Source organism: Cavia porcellus, unplaced genomic scaffold (genome assembly GCF_034190915.1).
Source record: "Cavia porcellus strain 051 isolate PalLab524CR breed Dunkin Hartley unplaced genomic scaffold, mCavPor4.1 scaffold_5, whole genome shotgun sequence".
Taxonomy (NCBI): Eukaryota; Metazoa; Chordata; class Mammalia; order Rodentia; family Caviidae; genus Cavia; species Cavia porcellus.
The window spans coordinates 107,647,719-107,674,426 of record NW_026947488.1 but is presented as its reverse complement, the minus strand read 5'-3'; the positions used below and the strand labels follow the sequence as shown (position 1 = coordinate 107,674,426).

Below are 26,708 nucleotides of genomic sequence, written 5' to 3'. Positions count from 1 at the left end.
AATCCTACTTGTCATGGTGTATAACCTTCTTGATGATTTGCTGCTGTATTCTGTTTGCAAATATCTCATTGAGGATGTTTGTCATTTATTCCATTAGGGACATTGACCAGGTATTTTCTTTTTTGGTTAGACCTTCACTGGCTTTGATATCAGAATAATGTTTGTTTCGAGGAATGAGTTTAGAATTGTTTCCCTTTCCAATTTCATGAAAGATTTTGAAGAATAGTGGCATTGGAATGTCTCTAAATTTCCTTAGAATTCAGCAGTAAATCCTTCGGGACCTGGGCATTTCTTTGTTAGCACGTTTTTAATTACATGTTCAATTTCATCAATTATTATTGGGGCTATTTAGGATCGTTGTAGCTTCTTGATTCAGCTTTGCTAATTCATATATATGTAGGAATCTCTACATTTCTTTTGTGTTTTCCATCTTACCAGAATTCATTTTCTTGAAGTAGGTATTAATAATCTTCTGGATTTCTGTACGATCTGTGATGATTTCTCCCTTATTGCATGGATTTGAGTCTTTCCTTTTTTCTGTAAGATTGGCTAAGGGTTTGTCAGTTTTATTTAATCTTTCAAAGAATCAGCTCTTCGATTCATTGATTCTTTGTATTATTTTGTTAGTCTCCATTATGTAATATCTGCTCTACTCTTCATGACTTTCTCCCTTGCATGAAGTTTGGGCTTGACTTCTTCTTTAACTGCTACAAGGTTGCAGTTCACATTAGGTTATTTATTTCACCTCATTCTGTTTTTCTGCTGTGGTATTTATCATTATAAAATCCCTAGTAGGACTGCTTTCATTATGTCCAGTAAGTTCTGGATGTTGTACTGGAATTATCCTTTAATTATAGAAACTGTGTAATTTCCTCTTTAACTGCCTGTGACCCCTTGGTTTTCCAGGAAGGTGTTATTTAATTTCCACGTATTCATGCAGTACTCTTGGTTTCTTTCTTCCACTGATTTGTAGTTTCATTGCACTACAGGCTGATGATGCTCATGGAATTATTTCAGTTCCTTTGCATTTACTTAAGCATTTTCTGTGTGCTGTCGTTTTGGAGAATATGCTGTTTGCAGCTGAGAAGGATGTGTATTCTTTTATTGTGGGCTCAACATGCTAAATGTCTACTAGATGATCACAGGCTTAATTTAGTTCAGATAATTAAATAATTGAGTTCTGTTGAATTCTTTTTGTCTTGTTGATCTATTTGTGCCATTAGTATTTGGTGATTCCCGCATTATGATTGTATTAGTATTTACTCAATTTTCATGTCGGTTAATATTTGTTGTATATAGATGGGTACACAAAATATATATGTTTGGTGCACACATATATTTATGATTGTTATCTCTTCCCCTTGGATTATTCCCTTAACAAGGTTGTAGTTATTTTCTTTGTCTCTCTTGATCAGTTTTGGCTTGAAATCTGCTTTGTCTGCAAATAAAATAGCTTCCTCTGCTTTTTTCTGGGTTCCTGTTACATGGAATTTTGTTTTCCATCCTTTTCAGTTTGAATTTCCTTTTAATTACATGTGCTTTTGTATGCAGCATATTGTTGGAGCTTATTTTTTGATGTATTCTGCCAATCTATTTCTTTGATTGGTGAATGCAGACCCATTAATATTGGTAGCTATAAGTGATACATCTTACCTTATCTTTGTTTTGTTATTTTCCTGATGTGGGTTCTCTTTGTTTCCCCTCTATTTAATTATTTGCCTTGCCTGATGGATTCATTTGCTAGGATTCATGGAGTTGTAGCCTTCACTGTCTTTTTTAGACATTTTGACCTTTTAAACATTTTGGAGTGCTGGTTTGGTGGTTATGAATTTCTTCAGGTTTTTGTTTCATTGGAAGTATTTCTTCATGTATTTTGAAAGTTAGTTTGTGGGTATATCAATCTGGGTTGGAGGTTGTTTTCTTGTTGGGCTTGAAGTTCTAAATTGTCCTTGACTGAAGGTTTCTTTTCAGAGTCTGCTGTGATTTCGAAAGCTTTTCCTTTATAGTTGATTTATTTCTTTTCTCGAATGGCTTTTAATCTGTTGCGTTGAAGTTCTGGAATCTTGCCAAGACATAATATTGCAATAGTTTTGTTTTTTGTTTTTTCTCGATATGGCTAATTGTTGTTCTATAAGCCTTATTTATTTATATATCAAATTCTTTTTCCATGCCTGGGAAGTTTTCTTCATTACGTCTGTAAACAGGTTTTTTGTGTCCTTTGCCTTATTTCAGGCTTTTATATTGACTCTTATCTTACTCTCTGCATCACTAGCAGCAGTTGGATTGATTTTCCATAGTTCTTTGCCATTTTTAAGAAATCTTTCTAGTCATGATGCTAATTGCAAGCCTGTCTTGCAGTCCTGTCTTCTAGATCTGATATTCTGTCCTCAAGATTGTTTAATTTTGCTGTGTATACTTTAACTAGAATTTTTAATCTCTTGGATATCTGATTGAATCTGTTCCATAGATTCCATTTCTTTACTGTATTATACACTTATGCTTTCTATCATTTTCTTATGCTCCTTTATTTTTTAAATCTGTATGTTCTCTACATTCACTAATCCTGCCCTTTATTACGGTAATCATCTCTGAAGTTACCTGAGAAATTGTTTCTGATTTGAGTTTTTCCCAGAGCCTCCTCCATCTGCTTTTTTACCTTTATTGTTACCACTTCAGAGAGTCTAGGTGGAGCTGGCTTTTGGGTTTTGAGTCTGTTGCAAGATCCTATTTGTTTTGGTTTTTGAGGATGAGAAATTGCTACCTAATTGACCTTGAAATGCCCGTGGCCTGAAGTATTGTTTATGACCCTCAGGCGGTCTCAGTCTTGGCATACAAACAGAATCAACTAATTGGAACAGTGTATCAGCTTGTGTAACTATAGCAATAAGCACACCTTTGAAAATCATAAATGTGGTTTAAATCATTCACTTACCACCTTTAACCATGTGAACAAGGTTTGTAGTGTTTTGTTTTGTTTTTTTTTAATCAGTATCAAGGATGGAACTCATGACTGCCTGCTTGCAAAGCAGGTGCTTATGCTGCTGAGCAAAATTTCTAGCCCAAGCTTTAGAGTTATATAACAAAAATTGAAAACAGATTATAAAATTGTATCCATAGTAAATATTCCCTCTGTGGCAATTTTACCCTCGGGAAAAAATTTAAAAGAGATTAGAGAAAAAAAAAAATAGAGCAAAAGAGAAGGGATTAGAATGCAGGCTGGGGAACAAAGAAGATTAGAAAACCTTTGGGAACTGGTGAAAAAAGCAGAAGGGAAGCAGCGAGAAACCAAAAAACAAAGAAACAACAAACAGTGTTCTTGGAGAAAAACATGAACAATCAGGAAAAAAATATTTTTTAAATGAAGAAATAATATTTAAGAGCAAAGAAAGTAAAGCAGAATAAAAAAAAAAAAAATCAAAAAGCCCACTGCAGGAATAGTCTACTGTCCCTGGTAGACAGAGGGGATAGATAAAAGCCAGATGTGTATCAGTTGATCCCAGCAACCCAGCAGTAGAATTACAGCAGCAGTGGGTGAGGCCAGGAAACCTGGGTCTTTAATTCCACCAAAGTTGAGGCTGCTTCTGGTTTGTGACTGGGAGGCTGAAATCCGAGTAGCCCGCAACTCTCCAAGTTCCTCCTGCTGGCTTGAGCTTGGCCCTCTGACACTGGGAGCCGCTAGATGGAGCCAACCCAAAGTTGGTCTGGATTCTGATTTCCGTTGACCTCTCTACGAGATGGTGACTGGCCGGTCACTCTTTCCTGGGGGACAGCTGAACCCAAATAACGCACTGGCCCCTGCTGTCCACAGTGCCCACTGCTCCATTCCACTGGCATTTTTTCTCCATAGACGCCTCTGAGTTGCCAGTAGTCTCTGTGCTTCTGCAGATTCCAGCTGCCCTCCTGTGTCTTAGCTGGGGCTCAGGGAGAAAGCACAGCTTGCCACCTCCCTCTTTTATGTTGAGGCCCCCTTCTTGGCTCACTCTTGGTGCTTCAGTTCTTACTCAGATCCTTGCTGGGTCCTACTATCACATTTGCCTCCTCTTTGTCTTAACTCAGGTTGCTGTATTCCTGCATTGGGACTCCATATCTTAGAGAGGTTTGACTTATCCATTTTTAATAGTGTCCTTATCTCTTGCCACCTATGTAACATACAGTGAACTCTTGTAATTTTTTTTGTTTTCTTTCCTATTTCCTATAATCGGAATATAAATTTATAGCACATAGCATGTATGATTAAAGATCTTATATTTGTAAAAACTTTTATTTTAAAGAGATTAAGAAAAAGTACATAACAAAGCAGATCTGATCAGAACAATGTAAACAATACAATATTTCACCACAGGACAACCCGTAATAAACAGTAACTATCATAATGTGTCTTTCTTTGAAATAGTTGAGCATAACTTCATATACAGTAGTATCAAACATAACAAAATAGTATAAAACCATTCAAAAGAATGAAAGAATTACAGGACATTCAGAACCAAAGCAGAGAACAAACAATGGCTACTATATTATCTCATTTTCCATTAAAAAAAGTTTATACTATCACATATAATAAAATCCAATAAGATACAATATGGTAGAACCAATGGAAACAGAAGAACAAAAGCATAGGAGGACTTCAGAGGAAGATGATATTAAATCAGCACTGGCTATCACAATGTGTTGTGTACTTCAAAATAGCTCTTCATACCATCACAGATAACAAAAGCAAACAAACCAGGATAAAACCATTGCAGCTAATGAATGCAAACATTATAATGCTTCAAAGCAATGTAATGAGGAATCATGATTACCATAAACTCTTATGTACTCTTACCACTTCTTACACTAGGGAGATTATATGGTACATATGCATGTGGGTTTGATTTATTTCACTTATGGGTATGATCTCAAGTTGCATCCATTTATTTATAAATATCTCATTGTGATCATTCTTTATAGCTGAGTAGTACTCGATTGTACAAAAATACCACAACTTTTTGATCCATTCCTCAGTGGATGGACTCTTAGGTTGTTTCCAAGATCTGGCTATTACAAATTGTGTTGCTATAAACATGGGTGCACATATATGACTGTGCTATGATGTTTTCAGTTCTTCTGGGAATATGCCTAGAAGTGCAATAGCTGGGTCAAATGGGACTTTGAATCCCAGCTTCTTGAGGAATCTCCAGATCTCCACAGTGATTGCCCCAGTCTGCACTCCCACCACAGAACACAGACCGCAGACCGCTGGCACACACTGGCGTGTTGTGGCAGGCGGGCAGCACGCCCTGGTGACATGCGGCAGGCTGTTGGCACTCGCCAGTAATACACATCAGGCCACAGGCGTGTGCTGTCAACAGGCCACAGGTCACCAGCCCACGCTGGAGAGTTGTGGTGTGCCGCAGGCGCCCACCAATTACAGGCAGCTGGTTACCAGCATGCGAGAGACAGCAGCAGGCCAATGAAGTGCCCCGGAGATAAGCATCAGGCCGCTGGAGCATACCGGCTACAAATTGCAGTCCGCCAGCCCTTGTTGGCGAGTTGCTGTAGGCTGCCGGCACGCGCTGGCAACAGGGGACTGGCAGCAGGTGCCTGCTGGAGATAGAAGGCTGGCCACCCGCGCGCGCCAGCAACAGGCAGCTCACCTGCAATGCGTGCTGGCGACAGGCATGTGGCACACGGCACACGCCATCGACTGGCAGCTGTCTGCCAGCATGTGCTGGTGATGGCGGTTAGCCGCTGGAGTGTGCTGTGACAGGCGGCGGGACGATGATATGCCCCTGTGACAGATAAAAAGGATGCTGGCACACAGCAGCTACAGCCATCAGGACACAAGCGTGCGCCATGACAGGAGGCTGGTCACCAGCGCACCTGGCGGCAGGCCAGCTGCGCGCACCGCTGACAGACCCCTGGTGCCAGCCCTTGCCAGCCACTCATGACAAGGGATATGCAGCAGGCCGGCGGCATGTGCAGGTGACAGACCGCAGGCTGCCTTTTATCTGTCCCTGGAGCATACCGTCGGCCTGCCGCCTGTCACCGTGGAGTGCTGGCAGCTTGTCCCCTGTTGCCAGCACACACAGGCAGAAAGCCGTTTTTTGGCAGCACGTGTCAGCGGCCTCCCACCTGTCACCGGCACATGCTGGCAGCAGGCCGCCTATCGACAGTCCGCGCCAAGCGCCTACAGCAACTCACCAGCATGGACCGGCGATCTGCGGTGTGTTGGCATGCAATGGCCACCTGCCGATTGACCTGGGTGCACCAAGGGCGTGCACTGGTGACTTGCGGCAACACCACGGCATGGGCCGCCAGCAAGCAGCGGGCTGTCACCGGCGCATATCATCAGCGTATGGTTTGTCACTCGCAAGCACAGGCCAGCTGCCACCTGTCACCGGCATGCCCTGGCGGACTGCCGCCTGTCTCAAGAACATCCTGGCATCCTGCTGCTTATTGCCCGCTAGCGCCATCAGCCTCACGCCCGTCACCGGGGCGCCCCTTCGGCATGCTGCCTGTGGCCGGTGCGTACCGGCTGACTGCCCCCAGTAACCGAACTGCGTCGTCTGCCTGCACCCTGTTGCTGGTGCATGCTGGTGGCCTGTCATGACTCGCCAGCACGAGCTGCCAGCCTGTGGTCTGTCTGTGGAATGTGCCGGTGGCCACCTGTCAACCATCCATGCCAGAGGACAGCCTGTCAGTGGCCCATGCCTGGGCCATCCCGCCCGTTGACTACCCACAGGTATCCAGCCATCTGTTGCTTGTGCAGTCTGGAGGCCTGCCACCTGTCGCTTGAGCGCGCCGGCAACTTCTTGGCCAGAACTGGCATGTGCCAGCGGCCGCTGACTGTCCCTGGCACATATTGGTGCACTCTTGTAACGAGCCTGCATCGGCTGGTGGCCTGTGATCTGTCAGTGGTGTGTGCCGGCAGTATGCCGACTTTCGCCAGTGCACACTGCTGGCGAACTGCTTGTCACCGCCCAAAACCTATGGCCTGCTGCAACTCACAAGGGCGAGGCGGCGGCCTGCGGTCTGTCATCAGAACACACCAGTGGCCTGCTGCCTGTCGCCGGCGAGCGCCAGTAGCTTGCCACCTGTCACCAGCATGTGCCAGTGGCCAGTCGGCTGTGGACGGCATTCGCCAGCAGACTGCCACCAATCACCAGTGCGGGGCAGAGGTCAGTAGCATGTATTCAGAGCACGACGGCAACCCTCTGGCTCTGCTGCAAGCACCATCGACCTGTCAGCTGTAACTGGCGCATGCCAGGGGCCCTGCTGCCTGTTGCTGGCACGCTCTGGTGGCCAGCTTCCTGTTGGCAGCAAACAGCAGTGGCCTGCTGCCTGTCGCTGGCGTGGGCAGGTAGCTTGCTACCTGTCACCAGCACATGCCGGCAGACAGCCACCAGTTGCTGGCAAGTGCCGTGGCCCACATGCCTGTTGCCAGCACGCATTGCAGGCCAGTAAATCATACAAGTTATAAATATGATATGATAACACTAAATTAGCAGGCATGTGCATACATACACATGTACACATTCTTTCCCCCTTCATACCCAAACATTTATCAGCAAAACATTAGCTTTACCTTAGAATAAAAAGCAATAAAAAATTTTATAGTCTTGGAAATGTTTCAAATTAGCTTACAAGCAGGTAAGTTAAGTGGAGTCTTTATCATTAATTTTAAATGCATACACTTCTATGCCAGGACTATATTGGTTGTCTTTATGAACTAAACTTCAATTTAGCTGACATTAATATAAATTCCACAAAGTCCTATATTCCATAATTATTCCTAAAACTCCAAAAAATGGTAAGAATTACTATTATATAGAATCAATGCGCATTTTAATATCATGACCTCAAGCAAGTAAGTTAAATGAATAAAGGTTTTTGTTTGTCCTGAATCTAAGTGGTTTCACCAATCACTTTCTGCGGCAGGTGTTGCTGAGAGACATTCCGTTGGTATCAGCACTGGGAATATCTTACAATCTAGGCAGTGGCTGTATTAGTTTTTTATTCTTTCTAACTATGGAAACAATTTCCCTTTCCTTGAGCTTCCATGGCTTCAGTAGATGAACCTCAGAAAGACAACTGCCGTCAAGCCCTCTACCTCTGTTTTAGCTCTTACTGCTCACTGAAGAGGATTTAACTGGCTTATTTCTCTCAGCTGTTCTTTGGCCCCACCAATCCTCAGGATTTAGGAGTAAGAATTTTTGTGTCTATGAAGAGCAAGTGTATTATGTGCAGAATCATGAGATTATTTTTGCATTATAATGCAGACATTATTAAGAACAATTCAGTACTGCCAATGTGGATTTCAAACAGATCAAATATTTGCAATTATATTACTAGAATACTCACTCCTTAATGAGTGACAATGTAAGGGGTATGCAATCTTGCTTTTGTAAAAGTTATTATAAGAGTAATATGTTTTTCAGAGTTTATAGACATAATCCCCAAGCACACAAGATTCCAGCCTCTAACTTAGCACTGTAGCTAAAATAAGAAATGAATCAGAAGGGTGTTCTATATAATAAATTGTCTGGACTGGTCCACATCGTCTTGTGTTCTGAATTTGAATTAACATGCCGTGCTATTATCATCTAAAGAAAATCAACTAAAAAAGACCACGAACCCACTGACTGTACATTATGAAATAGTTGGGTGGTATGTTTAAATGAGATCAATAAAGATAGTTATAATAGCTTTTCTGCTTCAGTTATTTCTATGTATTAATACTGTTTTACTCAGATACAAAGTACACTAATTTGTCTCAGGATTCAGTTAATAAAACCCATATCTGAAATAGCATTCTTTGTTACTTCATTTAGAGAAAGAAATCCTACGTCATAAGATGCGATTGTTACACAGAACTAAGTCACTATTTGAAAAGGAACTTTACTTAGAATTGCATAAAGTGTGTGTTTAAACATTTTCATTTGTTTATTTCATTGCTATTCTAAAAAATAGACACCATAACTAGAACTACAGTATTGCCATATCATTATTTGCAATTCCAATCATTGTGCTTCATTTCTTCAATAATTGTATGTTAAACAATACCTGTATGATAGAAGTTTCTAGGTGCTCTGTTTGCATGAGTGAATGAAGCATATAGTATCTGTACTCTCAAGGAAGAACATTTTAAAAAGAACATACAATAAAGAATGAATAAAATAAAAAGAAACACAAATTGTTTTTATGTGACATGAGGCTAGATGGTAAGGAAAAATCACTTTTAGAACAGGTAAAATAGGTGCCTGAATGTGACACAATGTTATTTTAACTGAGACTTCTTTAGAAAGGCAGCATTTAATAAGAATTTAAGGTAGAAATATACACTAGTAAAAGTATTTATTTACTGGTTATAGACAACTCTAGTGTTTCCAAAACTCAACAAACAAGAAAGTAGTTGGATTGGAAAAAATAAAAGATAAAAAATTAAAATTAAGAATCCAAGTTATGTGGAACCTTGAAAGTAAAGACTTTTGTCCTTACATTAGAGAATGTAAAGTGTTGGGAGCCGCAGCCCCGAGCCCGGTCGCCTTACTTGGCGGACGTGCGGCCTGTAGTAAAGAGCAAAGCCTGAGGTAGATTACCCCTCCCATCGAGTACGCCAGTTTCCTGCTTACCGCGTAAGCAACCCGCTCAACAATATAGTCTGCCTGGCAACTGATGATGTTAGCCAATCAGCTTGCCTTGCTTACTTTAACATGATTGGACACTGTACCCGTATATATACTGGTGCCACCCCTGGGAGGAAGTAGAAGCCAGGTAGAAGCCCGGAAGTAGAAGCCCAGAAGGAGCCGCGGAGAGCGGACCGATAGAGGCTTCGGGGCAGACTGAAGCACAAAAGGAGCCGCGGGGAGCGGACCAAAGGAGGCTTCAGCTGGGAGTGGCCCCAGGGCAGGCTGTACGGAGAAGAAGAATAAAAAGAAAAGGTTGTCCACTACCAGACTTTGTCGTGTGTCCTTCCTGCCGGCCGGAAGCGACCGCGACATTTGGTGGCCCGCCCGGGGACTGATCACCCCCGAGACGTGACAGTGGACAACGCTCCAGTACAGAGCTGCGAGACAGGTGAGTTGGGGATAAGCCTGGGCTCTGGGTGGCGCGCACCTACAGGGCTTTTAGACTCCCCTCAGGCTCACGCGTAAGTGGCAGATTCCTTGGGCCTCACGCGGTGAGTAACATATTAAAAAATGGGAAACATGCTAGGTAGCGGCACTAAGAGTGAGGGTGGTTGTGGAGAAAGCTCTCAAGAGCTTACAAAAGTACGCAGGGTATCTGAGCAGGCCCAGTCAGGGAGCTCCCGAGAGGTGTCTGTCAAGGGGAACAAGGATGCTAAGGAGGAGGACGGGGCTCTAGCCTCGGAGTCGTCTGACTCCGAGGACGAGGGAAAGTTGAATGGCAGGGAGGCCAAAGAGACCAGCTGTCAGGAGCCTAAGTCGCTCAATAAGGAGTCGCAGGGTTCTTTTCCAGCGTTGCCCCGCGAATTGCGCTCTGCTCAACCTGGTCTTCGGAGGAGTAGAGAGCTCCTGAGTGCGCCCCGGCGCGAGAGGGAGGCAAAGCCTTCCGCCCCACCTCAGGGGCCGTTCCCGGAGGCGATCCCTCGCCACGAGGCGGCCGCGTGGGAGCTCCCTCCCCTTTCGTCAGAACAGGAAGTGATGCACGGGCCCCCATTCTCCGCCCAATCACGGCCGCCGTTTTATGCTCCGCCGCCGGCGGATCGGTATTTTCACAGGCGGCTTTGGCAGGGGGGACGCTTGTCTCATGAGGTACATCCACCTGGGATAGATAGTGGCCCCTACGAGATATTTCCTGTACAAGTAGCTATGGGCCAAGGACGCAATGTATGGGAGCCTTTTGAGATAAAGCAGATTAGAGAGCTTAAAAATGCAGTTACAACTTTTGGGCCGACTGCGCCTTACACCATTGCCATGCTGGAGAATCTGTCTTCTGGGCCCCTCACCCCCGCGGACTGGATTCAGCTAGCAAAGGCGTGTCTGCCCTCGGGTAGTTACCTGGATTGGCGAGCCTGGTATGCAGAGTTCTCTGCAGAGCAGGCTGAGAAAAACGCCAATCGAGGAAACCGGGGGTGGAACAAGGAAATGCTTATGGGAGAAGGTCGGCACGCTGATGATCAGACCCAATTCCCCGGCGCTGTCTATGAACAAATCAATGCCATAGGGCTCCGCGCCTGGAAGCAGGTAAGCGGTGCCGGAACAGCCTCCTTGTGTCTTTCAAAAATAATTCAGGGTACCACAGAGCCATTTGTTGACTTTGTGGCCCGAATGCAAGATGCTGCCGATAAGATATTTTCTGATCCGGGAGTGGCTGCTCTCCTGGCCGCGGCTGTACAGCAGAGGGGACCTCGCGGGTTAGAAGGGGAATGTAAGGCTAAAGGGTGTTTTGCCTGCGGGGAGCCAGGACACATTAAACGTCACTGCCCAAACAATGCAGATGCTAGGCCTCGTCCTAGGAATGAAGAACCATATGTTTGTGGGCGATGCAAGAAGGGATCACACAAAGCTGAGGAGTGTAGGTCGGTCTTTGATGCTCAGGGCAACCGTATTTGTGGACAAGATGCTAGAGAGCCAAAAAACGGCCAGAGGGGGCCCCCTTCACAGGCGGGCCCCCGCCCCAGAGACAGGACAGCTCAGGATGGCAGCCTTCAACAAGGGCCACCCCTGGGTCAGCAGGTGTGGACCTCAGTGTCGCCTCCAGACTTATATGGGTGTTCATCTTGTCATTTGTCACTCAGCACCCTATAATTTTTCCAAAGGTTACTGCCTCTGAGCCATTAGTCCCAGCAACTACAATATATACAGATGGCTCCAAGACGGGGATAGGCGCCTATGTGATCCTAGGCAAGCCCCCGGTTACCATACAATTTAAACCAGATCAGCCTCAGGTGGTGGAACTGCAGATCGTTAAAATGATTCTTGAACGGTTCTCAGAAGCCATTAACATTGTCTCCGATTCTAGGTATGTGGTCAATGCTATGCAAGTGCTTGAGACTGCCGGTTTAATTAGATCCACTTCCACAGTGGCTGGGCTATTCCTGTCTATCCAGACATTGCTTCAGAACAGACACCATAAGGTCTTCACCACCCACATAAGAGCACATACATCCCTGCCAGGGCCTATGGCACAGGGGAATGCGGCTGCTGATACTGCCACTCGCCCGTTATGGATTTTTACCTTACTAACACCAATCGAGCGAGCCCGTGCCTTCCATGATAAGTTTCATGTAAATGCCAGGACACTAGCAAACCATTTCCATGTTTCCAGAGCAGATGCACGAGATATCGTGCGACTATGTGACTCCTGTGCCACATACAAACCTGCCATACCGATGGGAGTAAACCCTCGAGGTTTGATCCCTGGTGATGTTTGGCAGATGGACATCACACATATACAGGAGTTTGGGACTCTTAAATATGTTCATGTTTCCACAGACACCTGTTCTCGCGTCATATTTGCAACAGCAGAAACAGGTGAAAAAGTGTCTAATGTGATCAATCATTGCCTGGCAGCTTGGGCCGCATGGGGCAAACCAAAAATATTAAAAACTGATAATGGACCAGCCTATATAGGCAAAGCTTTCAATGAGTTCTGCAAAATGATGGAGGTTCAATTAAAACATGGTATCCCATACAATCCCCAAGGTCAAGGAATCATTGAGAGGGCTCATAGAAGCCTCAAAGAAATTTTACAAAAACAAAAAGGGGGAGTAGGCCAAGGCCTGGCCCCAAAGGCACGATTATCCATGGCACTATTCACACACAATTTTTTAAATTTAAATAATGATAATTGCTCCCCAGCCGTGGAGCACTGCAACCCTTCCCCCAACCATAAAGGGTGGGTGAAGTGGAAAGATGTCCTGACAGGACAATGGATGGGCCCGGATCCAGTGGTCAGCTGGAACCGAGGCGCGGTTTGTGTTTTCCCACAGGAACCGGGACGAGAACCACTGTGGATACCGGAGAGACTGACACGGGCAACAAAGCCCTTGACTGAAGATCAGACCTGCCCTACCGGAGATCCATCACAGACCGACCAACAAGATGAATAGAAATAGCGGTAGCCCGAAATGGACAAGAAGATCCTCAGGCATATGCATGGCTTGCTCAATTGGCCCACGACCGAGTCTAGATATGGCGGGCATCCCTCATTCTCCTCCATAAGGTGACAATACACAGCAGGGTAGATGAGTCAATGACGGGTAAGAGCGTGCCTCCCCAGCACGACTCGACCTAAGCCAGGCCCTACCCCATCCTGCACGTAAGCCGCTGGACTGTTAGATGCTGCCCAGGTCTAAATTTCTCTCCGAGGGGATTTCTTTACGGAGAGGAAATGAGTGCAAGCTTGTGTGCATCCAGGTTCCGTCCAGTTTGTGCCTGGCCCTAGAAAAAGGACGAGGGCCTCAGGGCCTTGGCAGACCATGGGACGGCCGACCAGGGTCTAAGCCAAGGACCTACGGTGGGCCTACGCATAGGGCATAAGCCTCTGCACCCAGTCCAGGAAGGGCTACGATGCGCACATTCATAAAAAATAAAATAGGGGGAGATGTTGGGAGCCGCAGCCCCGAGCCCGGTCGCCTTACTTGGCGGACGTGCGGCCTGTAGTAAAGAGCAAAGCCTGAGGTAGATTACCCCTCCCATCGAGTACGCCAGTTTCCTGCTTACCGCGTAAGCAACCCGCTCAACAATATAGTCTGCCTGGCAACTGATGATGTTAGCCAATCAGCTTGCCTTGCTTACTTTAACATGATTGGACACTGTACCCGTATATATACTGGTGCCACCCCTGGGAGGAAGTAGAAGCCAGGTAGAAGCCCGGAAGTAGAAGCCCAGAAGGAGCCGCGGAGAGCGGACCGATAGAGGCTTCGGGGCAGACTGAAGCACAAAAGGAGCCGCGGGGAGCGGACCAAAGGAGGCTTCAGCTGGGAGTGGCCCCAGGGCAGGCTGTACGGAGAAGAAGAATAAAAAGAAAAGGTTGTCCACTACCAGACTTTGTCGTGTGTCCTTCCTGCCGGCCGGGAGCGGACATCGACAGTAAAGGGCCACTGTGAATATTTAAACAAAAGACTGTCAAAACTAATTCACATTTTCAAAACATCATGTTAATGCCTACGTTAAAGAACATAAGGTCAAATCTAAGTGTTTCTGAAATTTTGAGCTTCATAAATGCACATGTATTTTAAGCTTCTTATAAGTGTGTCTTGCTTGATATATATTAAATTATTAGTTCCAGAATGGCTATTATAATAGGTTTTGTTTACATCTAATTTCCATTAACCTTTGTACTTATATGCATGAAACTGTTTTTCTTCGAAAGCATAAATCATCCAACGCAATATTATTATCAGATCTTATGTAACTGGTATCATCTTATGCTAGAGAAAAATGCCATTTTTGGTTTCTTTGTACTATCTTACTTATATATCTATAGCCTTTTTATTCAGTACAATTCATTGTTTGTTCTGTGCTTCTGTAAGTATTGACAAGTACAGTTTTGTTAATAATGGAATAGTGTAATACAAGGAATATTTCCTTCACTGCTTTTTCACTATAATTTGAATTTTTGTTACCTCAGAAATTTAACTGGAGAATAATAGTCTGGGCTGGTGGGGCATTTATGAAGTGGTTCAGGAAGGATTTACTCTTCTGGGTTAAACGCCTTACTGAGAAAACTTTGTGATGCACTGTCTTGTGGTTCCCACTTTTCTGCAATTAGAACATTTCTCTTCTCTGAGGTGCCGTCTTAGAAGCAGAAACCAAGCTCTTGCTCAACGTCATATCTGTCAGCTGTTTGATATTCTGAGTTTCCACTGCCATGAAAACTAAATTTCTATGGTTTATAAATTAGCCACTCTATATGATTCTGTTACAAAAGTACACACTGAACAAGACATCACCTGTGATTTCCTACACTGCTCCATTGTTGTCAAAGAAACTCAAAATTTTCAGTGATCTGTACTCCATTGCTATACTTTATCTTTTGATAAGTATTATAGAAATAGAAGCAGTTCCATTTACCCAAATAAATACCTGGTATTTATCCATGTGTTGTGTATGTATTTGTTCATTTTGTTCTATCACTGATTGTTATTCCATTGAATACATATTTCGGTGTCTTATTCATCTGTTCACGTATTGAAGGATATTTGAGATGTTTTTATGCTTTTCTTATTATAACTGAAGATAATATTCATGTATGGATTTTAGACAAATGACAAATAATGATTATTTTTCTTGAGTAACTGCTCAGAACTGTTGTTCGAATGTATTTAAGAATATATATATAATATTTAAGAAACTGTGTTCTACCATGTATAATCCCTAGCAATAGTGTATGCAGATTAAAATTACATCTTAGTTGGCGTGTACTGAAATGAAACTCTTCATGTTACTTTTTCCTCAAACAGAATTTATGAAGTATTTGTTCATTATATTAGTTTTATTTATTTATTTTTGGTGTGACATTGATTTTAATTTCTATATTCTTAAGGGCTAATTATTTAGTGCACAGTTTCAAGGTTTATTTGCCAGTTTTTTGATAAAGATTTTATTAATATCACTTGATCATTGCTGTTGGTTTTGGATTATATTTTGTTTTTAGAACTATGTTGTTATAAAGATTCTTTGTATCTCTTATACTCTGGGTCTTGTTACTTGATACATAAATGATTTCAAGTATATTTTCTTGATCAATAACTTATTGTTTTCCTCCTTTTAATAATGCTGCTGGAGAGCTACTTTTCAGTTGGCATCGACTCCATAGTATTAACTTTTATAAATGTATCTTTGGTGTTGTTTTGCTAAACCTGTTGCCTAACTTATTTTACAAATTTATTATCCTAGGTTTTTGTATACAATTTTTATATTTAACACTAATGTGTGTAATTTTTTCATATTGTTAAGCAAATTATATAACTACTTGGGAACATTTTATTCAAACACTGCATTTTCTCCCTATTAACTTTATCCAAAAATTGCGCAAAGGTATTTTAAAAGATCCAATAAAGGCTTCTTCCATACAGCCATGTAACAGTTACAGAGGCAGCACAGAAACAAAGAAAACCTTTAATTTGTGATGATGATACTCCAGGAAAATACCATAGAAAATACAGTGGTGTTGACTCTGCACACACCAGAAAAGACTAAATGCTAAGACAAAACATCCACTCCCCCGACTTTCATGAGATTCTACCTAATCATGACATAAGTATTGTCAGGAAAGGCCCAGTAGGGAGCCAGCACTTTCATCACCTGTGTCATCTGAGACCATGAGAGCCCCGTGCATAGCTATTACCATGCACCAGAAATAAGCACCTTCCCCATGATGAGGAGGCTGATAAGTAGTGCTTTCAAATTCACTTGGTACCAAGTGGCCATAACTAGGCCATTCAACTACACTCTCGGCTGTAGCTTCTACACCAGGCCATCAGTAGTGAGATGCTACCTCACAGGTTGACTACCTCAGAGGCCTCATAGGAGGAATCAGGCAGTTGCCTTGTGCCTCCAAGAAAAGAATAAAAAAGAGATTGCACTTGCAAGAATTTAGTATATTTTGTCTATGGTTTTGAATTTTTAGATATCTGTTTACTTTCTTGTATCACGCTGTTCTTTAGTCAGTATTTACCTGTACATTTAATGCCTTAAGATGATCTACTTTTGGACATTCAACATTTCTAATTTTTATAATTTAGTTATTATTACTAAATACTCCATCAAGTGATCAGTTTATCTTTCATCTTATTTAACACTTTATATATCATAACACTTCCATATGCATTACAATTTTATATTTTGCATTCATTCTCCTCCCATTTGGGGATCTATTTTATCATAGATTTTATTTTTAATGAAAGGCTGTTTTACTACCAATTTTTATTTTGACACCAGCTCATCTTTCACAGTATTTTAGATGAGAAAAAAGAGCAAAAAAGAAGTCAATCCAGCTTCTTCTCTGATAACTATTTTTGCCTGAAGACCTTTTTTCAATAGTTACTGTATAATAAATCAGGTGCAAAGAAATATGCCAATTTTTGTTTATCTAAAGAAATGTGTATTTTTAGTATTTGAAAAGCGTATTTTGGTAGATATAGAATTGTGGGCATTGGAATATATATATATTTTTTTCTTCTAGCTTCTACTTTTGCTTTTCTTTCTTTGATTGTTTCTTCTTTTCATTTTCTTTCTTCCTTCCCTTACTGTTATTTAAAAGATGTTCACTGAAATTATTTGCTAACTCTTGATACCTTACATTTGAAATTAGTTTTGAAGAATTATTGGGTCTCCAAATATTTATTTTATTGTTTTATTTTTTCTCTCCTTTTGGTTTTTAGGTGGAAATATGCTACATACTGTAATGCTGTCTCATGGCTCTCAGATGATTTATTCAAGTATTTGGTTTATATTTCAATTTATTCAAATTTCAATATTAAATAACTTCAAATTGACTGTGCCTGATTGTTTCTTTGGCAGAGTTTAGTCTACTATTGAACCTGTCAAGTACATTCTTCATTACGCATTCACTGTTTTTGGTCCTGTCATATCCATTAGAATTTTGTAAGTATTCTAACTCTTCTGTTGCTGTTTCTGTTGCTTTCATGTTTATGTCTTTCCCATTAGTGTCTCCAACATGTTTTTTCGCATATTTTTGTGGTTGTCTTTCTTGGGAGTGTGTTATTTTTACTCTGTCCTTACTAATGCCTTTCAGTTTTTTGTTGAAGTGGCAGCATCATAGATGGAATGGCGGAGACTGACATAAATCAGCTTATGTTTTTAAAATGGACACATTTTCCCCTGTTACATCATTATTTGGTATTTCACTTAATATTAGTAGCTAATTTGGTTTTCAAGTTTGATGTTACTCAGTTGACATTTATTTCATAGTGATGATCAAATTATTCTAAAATTACTCCATGTTGAGGATGGAGATAGCTTGAAAGAATATTTCTACTTTTTTCCCTACACTCACTCTTTTCCTTGGTTTACATTGCTTTCCCAATTTTACTTGTTACTGGAAGCTCACTACTCTGTGCTGATGAATGTAGGGAAGCACTGCTGCTCTTCATAACTGGATGGAGATTTAGCTTTATAGAAAATGTTTCTCTGGTTATACAGTATCCAACTTTCAGTATTCTTTGTGATTTTAAGCTACATATTTATGCCAAAAAATGTTTCTACCTCTTCTTATGTATAGAAGATTTTTGTTTCCCACCTCAAAATATAATGAATTTTCACAGTTTTATGCAACTGACTAATTTTATTCTATTTTTTGAAAAGTGTTAAGGAAAAAATATCACTGATTATATATTTCATTGTCTCTTTAGGCACTATTCGGGTTTTTCTGTCTTTTTGGTTCAGTTTTGGTACTTTATATGCATCTAGGCATCTGACCATTTCTTCAAGACTTTCAAAGTTTCTGGAGTCACAATTTTCACTCTAGTTGCTAGTCAGCTGGGATTTTGCTAGTGTCTGGTGTCATTTTGACTTTTTAATTTTTAATTGCATTGATACGAGTTTTTCATTCTTTCCTTTAAATTTGGTTAAAATTTGGTCTGTTTTGCTTTTTTAAAGAATCAGCTCCTGAATTCATTAATTCTTTTATTGTTTTCTTAAAATTAAGTTTCATACTGATCCTTGTGAGTTCACTTATGCAGTAATTTGAGTTTGGATTGGTTTTTCTTTGACAGAACTGTGAATATATAATTTTGTTTTTTTTAAAACTTTCTCTGGTTTTCTAATCTAGGTGTTTACAGCAATAAACTTCACTTTTAACTATGTTTTCACTGTGTGTCCTATATTCTCCAGTGTTTGATTTATTCCTTTATTTCTTCTGTAATTGAATATTTCGGAGTATATTATTTAATATCCTTGTATTTGTATGGTTTTGAGGTTTCTTTTGTAATTGATTTATAGTTCCATTGTGCTATGATCTAATTGTGTGTGTAGCAAGATTTTATTCTTTTGTACTTATTTTGTATGTTTAGTGGACTAGAATGTCTTCTATTTTTGAAAAAGTTCCCTAGACTGCCGAGAATAATGTCTGCTTTATTGTTCAGTAGAACTCTTTGAAGGTATCTGTTAGTTTCATTTGTTCAGTGGTATAGTGCAACTTTGGTATTTCTTTGGTGATTTTTTGTTTACTTGATATCTCTGTTTGGGAGAGTGATGTATGTAGGTCTCCCATCACAATTGTGCTGGTGCATATGTAATCTTTCATGTCCAGTAGTGTTTGCTTGATGTACTTGGGCTCACTGATATATGGTACATATATATTTATAATTATTATCTGTTCTCATTGGATTGTTCCCTTGACTAATATAAATTGCCATTCCTTGCCTTTTCTCATGAATTTAATTTCAAGTACATTTTCTTGGAGAAATTCATACTCCACTTTCTTTCTGAGGTTCTGGTGCATGCAGTGTTCTTTTCTATCTTTTAATTTTTAGTATATGAGTTTTTCTCAAACTGATGTGTCTCTTTTATTCAGAAAATCACTGGGCTTTGTGGTCAATCCAGCCTACAAATTTGTCTCTTTTTTCTTATAGTTGAACATTTATGTTGAGTTATTACTGAAAAAATGTTGATGCATTCCAACATGGCCTTATTTCTGTTGACATCTTTAATTTTCCCTTTGTCTTTAACCAATATGCTGCTTAATATACTTTATTCCATCAGAATTTGGGGTATTGTTGGCGTTATTTTTCTCTGACTAAATTATGGATGATTTTTTTGAGCATTCATTTAGTGTTTATGAACTTCTTATGATGTGTTTTAGTTATGGGATACCTTTATCCTATGTTCATTTTGAAAAGGTCATTGCAGTACATTTTAGTTTGGGTAGAAAAACTTTTACTTCTAGTGATGGGTAAATTTCAATCCACCCTCTACTAGTCTTTACTATGTTTGTGATGAGACCATAATTCATAGGTCTCAATGCTGAGTGGTTTGAATCACCACCAGCACATGCATGATTGTCCCATCAAGTTAGTATTAATTTTATTAGTAAAAAGATCAATAAAACTGATTACATCCATTTTCACTACCAGCCCTGAAAACTACTTGATGTAACAGTTATGCCTGTACATTGGTGGTTCAAGCTGGTGGGAATGTATTAAAGTTTTTGTTTAAAAAAGCGTTATTTAATACAATTACAAGTGATCTTTGGCTTTTCTCTGACAACTTTTATGACTTTGTCCATTGGTTTGAGATTCTCAAATTTTGATTATTATGTGCAATGGAGAAATGGAGATCTTCTTAAAATCATTACTTGTTCTGTAAGCCTCATATAGTTTATATGTTTAGTTTTCCTTATTTTTTTCTATTGGGATTTTTTAAACAGATATTTTATATTGTATGTGCTATCCTTTAATTTGTTTCTAACTCCATTTTTTCTTAAGTTAGTCTTAGCAACCTCTAACAAACACTTACTAATCTTGCTATACTATTTTTAACATATCTGTATGTATAACATCTTTTATTTCCATGCTATCCTTGAAGTCTGATACTTCAAGTTCGTCATTGCTCGTATTCAGTAGAATTCATTATCTCTAAAGGATTTCTGTTTAGCATCTTTTCATGAAGTCAAGTTTTTTGGTATTCACTCATGTTTGAAATAGTTTTGATCAGGCCTTTTAATTTTTGGTTTTTGCCAAAATACATTGGTCACCATGTTTTTCAGTTCAACCATTTTGTGGGTTATAAATTATTTGAGCTTGCTGAGTTTCCATGTGTCCATTTTAATCATTTCATGCTGCTCACCCACTAATGTTTGACTTCCACCCTATCAGTGCCCATTGGGTCTTTTTAAAGAGAGTTGGGAGTCTTTGGAATCATTTTCTGTCCTATTTTTTCATGTTCCTGTTTTTCTTTTTTCTTTCTTTTTTTTTTTTTTTTTTGGTATGTGTATGTGCTGATTGTTGAAGTCAAATACAGTGAAAATTTGTTGTTGGTATGAATATCTCTTTAGTTAGGTTCTGTTTTCTAGTGATGTGATCTTAGCTTTATTTGTCAAGAGGTTTTTATTTGCTACTTTATTCTATTCAGTTGAATTGGGCTGTATCCAGCTACTGTTACTGTAGAGATTCCTACAGCTTATACCATCTACAGATCTAACCAACAGTGATAAACATTGAAACCATTTAATATTATTAGCACCCTTTTATTAGCACCAGTTCCAAACTATGCTGTATTTATTGACAGTTAATGTGGGATGAGGAAGCAGGGAAGGACAGAGAAAGGGGAAATCAGGGGGAAAATAAGGAGAAAGAAGAAAAGAGAATGTTTATAGATAAGATACAAATTCAGACACTGTTGGATGCACTTTATAGCTAGAATAAAGGGTTAGTGCTGGTGAGTTTAAAAGAATATTTTTGGATGCATGAGAGTACTTTCATGAAAAGACAGAATAACTGGAGGTTGAGGGAAGCTGTGGAATTGTCAGAACCTACTAACACATTTGTGGTTAGATTTAGTGGGATCCTGTAAGCACATTCCATTAAAGGTTACCCCAGTATAACAGTGAATGCTGCCATTTAAGTTAAAACACTGGTCTAATCTTATTCTGCTTTGTACATTAACTGGCCATGTTGGAATCTACAGTTATATCTATTGATTGGGAAGTTATAAAATGTTTATGTATAAACACTTGAGTTATTGACAAATATACCTTATGGAGGATAATGTGGGGTAAAAATAATTAACGAGCCATGTTCTAAAAGTAGTAGAGTCCAATCCCCAGGATGAAGAGGGTCAGGAGGGATTGCAATGGTTAGAGCTTCAGGGCCAAGTACAGCATTAATTAGCTGAGTTTTATGGATAAACTTAGCATCCGGCTGCATTAAAAATTAAATATCTTGTTAAAGAAACTATAGCATAGTTTGAATGGAAATCATGTTGTCCTTTGAGTACCTAGGCACTCTTATTGCATGGGTTTACAGTAACAGTTAAAGATCAAATCTTTCTCATTAGAATATATGATATATAATTAGAATTGTGTGTATGTAGTCAGGCATAGACATAGTTAAATATTTTAGAGAAGTGCTGTTTTTAAATACGTACCACACAGGAGTTTAAATTTCAAAAGTGCAGTAACAACATCAGTTCAGCTGCTTGTTTTGAAGTGCTCTCTCTTTAATTCAATTTTTCTATTAGGTTAATTCCTCGAAGCAAATCATGGTGGTTTGTTGTCATTTGCTTTTCAGCTCATGAGTGTGAAAGCTCCCTGAGATATGCTCTCAACTTCTCTCCAAGTTGTTCTTTCAGATAAATTTTCATTACATTCTTTCCTTCTGTGGGAACTTCACGTCCCGTGTCCTATTTTCTGAGTATTTCATCCGTTGGAATAGAATAATTACAAAGAACATATTGATTGAGTGTCCACTTACTTTTGTTCTCTGTGTGTCTTAAAGCAGAGTCAGAGAGAAGTAGATTATTATGCAGTGTGTTTGTGCTGGCAAAATTTTAACTCTTTCCGTAACTGTTGCTCATTATGGCCCATTGTGGGTGCACAAATGGTTCTGTTAATTTGTGCACACACAATAACTATGATGCAAGGCCACAAAGTATAATAAAATATAAGAAAAGTATAAGAATATAAAATATAAGTATAAGACAAGTATAGTCTAATGTAGCTTAAATGTAATTTGTGAATTAAATTGTGAATCTGTAGAACTTTTGCTTCAAAAACTTAGTTTTCTCTGACATACTGTATATAGATCAAGAGTGATACTTCAGAATATACATAATGACAAATATTTTTGCCATTAAATATGTGGAGTTTATTTGGGCTTAAAATTAGAAGGTTGATCTTTAATCTAGCATATCTGTGTATTACAGATGGCAGGTAATAAGGAAATTGAATGAATGCCTGATGACTGTGTGAATTATTTTGCGGGTCACAGGAGCATGAAATTTAGTCATGACCTGCTCTCCTTTCTCCTCACAGTGCAAGAATGAATGCTCAACAAGAATGTGTGGCTGTCTTTTACAAAGCTGAAGTCTACTCGGAATTCACTGATTATTTTTATGGGGGGAAAAGTGATTTTCTATAATTTGCATGAACTATTCTGCATGAACTTAATGCCTTTGATATTCCCCAAAGAGGAATTAAATCACAAGGATCATCTAATCTAAACAGTACTGTGAGTATAAGTTATGTATGTCTGTTGGGTCAGTTGCTTGTTTTAAATTGATTCCCTTTAAATGGACTTTTTGGTTTGTTTTATTTGTTTTTTTTTTTTTTTTTTTTTTTTTAACCTTTGTGTTAGAGGTTTATATACAGCTTTGGAAATAGAATTTCAACTATTTTCTGAAGTCCAAATTTTTGCAATACTATTGTGAGTTACTATTAATAATTTAAAAGCATATATCAGATCACAAGAATATTTCATGCTGTTGTTATATTTAAATTTGTGTTCTATTATCTCAGTTTAGAAAACTAATATTCTATCACCTATAAAATATATAGGTTCCCTATCACTTTTTCTAAGTTACTACAGATATTAAATAATTTCAGAAAATAGCATTCTATCTTCTATAAAATATATAGTTTGCCTATCACTTTCTCTGTTTAGTAGAAGGATTAAATGAGATATTATTTTTGATTTTTATTAGTTTCATTATCATCTTCAAGAAATACACTACTTAAAATTCATTGTAGTACCTGAGGTACAGGTGTTTAATAAAAATTATTAATATAAACTTGCTTTGGCCATAAGATCCTTTTTTTTTTTTTTTGTACCAGGGATCAAACTCATGACGTCTGGCTTGCCAGGCACACGCTTATGCTGCTAAGCTAAATCTCCAGCCCAAGGTCCTGTATTAATAGAATTCAAATATATGGTATATTTCATGAGCTGTTTAATATTGTTGGCTCATCTTTCTAAACTAAATAACAAATCTGAGTGAAATTTGATCTTCAAATGTTACATATACTGTATATAGGCATATATTGCTTCTAAAGTAGCAGGCTAGTTGTGAAAATTTCAGAAATACAAATTGCTGAGAAGTAATTTTATATTCCACACTTAATCAAGCAGACATAAATACGTCAAATTATACAAATTTATGTAATTTTAATGTAATTTGCTTATTTGTAATTTGTAATTCTTCACATACATTTAAGCACAATTTGAGATATATCTACATACCCTATAAATTGTAACTTGTATTAACATAAGTAATTTTATGCTATTTTAATTAAACAGTTCATAAAATCTTCCTTGCTTATAGCAAGGAAGTTTAGGTTTATCTATATAATGTGGTACCTTTTCAAACAAATTTTAAATTTGTTAATATAATAGCAGAATGGGAAGGAAAAATTAAAGAAATTGTAGCATAACTAAAATACGTAAATTTTGATTTTGATATTTTGAATATTTGCACACTGGTTAAATTACAAATGTAAAAACAAAATAAACAGGTAAAATTACCATTGGAATCATTGTATTCAGATTGTTCCAGGAGTAAGTTTTTCAGGGCAACCTAGATAATTTTATGTATATTACCATGTAACTGGAGCCTAACAGATTTTTAATTAATAGAGGTGCAAAAAATATTTAAAGAAAATAAACTGAAAATTAGTGAATGAATACATTCATGAAAATGTTCACATATTTTGCAGAAGAACTTATATTTTAGTGCATATTTTGAATAGAAAGTGTCTATCTTTACATTAAATACTGCAAATATTTACTGCATACTTGATCAATGTAGACTGTCAAGTGTGGAAAAAAGAAAATGCAATGTTAATCTTTGTATTCTTTGTTTCCTTAAAAGAGCATATGGTTGTTTCTTTTAAGAAATGCAAACTCAAATATAAACCTAATAATAGAAACATTTTAGAAATGAGAATCAACTTTTAAAAATGAAAATGGTTTAAAATGGATGTATGATGCGTATGCACTACAAATTTGAAGATCATGCGTGATTATTTTTATGAAATATTACTATTATACAATCTGCATATTCATCATACAAAATAAGATATAAATTATTTCCTTCATGTCAGATAGCTGTTTCTCCTCCTTCAAATCCTAAGAGATAACCATGCTTATTTCTGCTCGCTGAGAACACTTTTTCTAGCTCTTGGACTTGAAAAAAGTACAAAAATAAGGTGAGGATTCTTTAGTGTCTGGCTCATTTTACAAAACATAATTTTTTGTGTGTTGCTAAAATAATAGTTAATGCCATAAAACCGCCTGTGCTTTTTTGAGATCTGCAATGTAGACTACATGAACCAGATTGTACCCTTCTCTTTCAACACTTGGGAGATCCCTTTCTCTCGCTCAGATTGTTTTTTAAGTCCCTCATATTCAATGAAGAATTGCTCAAAATTCTAAAAAATAAATGGATAAACATTCTTGCTTTTGATGAGATTATATTTATAAAAACAAGAATTGTATCAAGATTTTGTGAAACTATGCATGTTTTAGAAAGATCTATTGTTGTTAACATACTTTAACCAAAACTTAACTAAAAAGTTAATGTCCCAATTATTGCCTATGTAAAGGCAAATGCAAATTTAAAATAAGAAAATATGAAGCTTAATTTTTCTGATCCAAGTAAGAGTAAAAACATACAAATATTTTTAGTCATCTATCACACATTTTCAGTATCTATATATATGCATATGTGTATATATATGTATTTCTGACTTCTCTATTGTTCTAATGTTCCATATTTACACTGAGCTTTGTTTTCTATTTTGTGCATTTTGACTACTGTATTTTTAAACTATAATTAAAATTAGAACTTTTGACACTTACAGATTTGTTCTTTTTTTCAAAGGTTGCTTTTGCCACTTTAGGTTTTTAGTGATTTTATATCAATTTTAATATATTTTTCTAATTATGTAAACAATGCACCTAGTACTTCCATTAAATCTGCAGGTTATTTTGCATACTCTGGACTTATTCACAATTACAAATCTTCAAACCTGTGAATATTAGGAGTACTTTATTTTTTGCCTTTAACTTCCTTCACTATTGTTTTATAATTTTAGTGATTCTTTTATTTTTTTAATTCATTCCTAGGCATTTTATTCTTTCTGTTGCCAAATATAACTATGATTTTTTCTCAATCACTTCTTTTAAACTTTCTGTCATTCTGAGTATTGAAACGAGAGCTCTCCACTAAACTCCATCCCCAGTTCTTTTAAAATACCTTTTCTTGAGAAGAAAGTTGCTAAACACTAAGTGAGCCTTGTGGGGCTCCAATTTGCACATCTCCTGTCCCGTCTCACAGAGTGCTGGGTGTAAGGCTATGTGGCCGTGCCTGGCCTCTTACCTCTTTTTTTATTGGTTAATTACTTGCGTGTAGAACAACTACTGATTATTATTATTTTTGGTTCTCTGTTTGTTTGGTGATGCTGGGTATTGAATTCACAATTCTTGGGCATCGCCATGCTAGGAACATAATACATAATCTAGGTACTCTTCAGTCTTTACAATTATTTCATGATTTTGTATTCTGAAGTTTTCAGGAATTTATCAAAAATAACTTTTTTTATTGGGTCTTTGGTGTTCACTATTTACATAACCATTTTATTTGTAATAACAATTTATCATCTTTGATTTTAATATAGGTTACTTTTTGTCACTTTTTACTGTCTGTCTTGGCAACCAGGCATGGTGATAAATGTCTGGAATCCCAGCATGTGGGGTGCTGAAGCAGGAGGATCACCATGAGTTCAAGGCCAGACTGCATTACCTA

The 26,708-nt window shown here is 38.7% G+C and overlaps 1 protein-coding gene across 4 annotated transcripts in view; it reads left to right on the top strand.

The window, feature by feature from the left end:
* Positions 1-26,708, top strand: part of LOC101789043 (uncharacterized) — a 133,505-nt gene that overhangs the window by 44,069 nt on the left and 62,728 nt on the right. The window contains exons 4-6 of one of the 4 annotated variants that reach the window (XR_010047173.1): positions 22,942-23,137; positions 25,006-25,110; positions 25,785-26,561. The exons of 1 other annotated variant lie outside the window; for it this stretch is intronic. Coding sequence is in view for 1 of the 3 variants with exons in the window: in XM_063247920.1 (XP_063103990.1) it covers positions 22,942-23,047 (106 nt within the window). In the remaining 2 variants the exon portion in view is untranslated. 2 more of the 4 variants (XR_010047172.1, XM_063247920.1) reach the window with 2 other exon arrangements.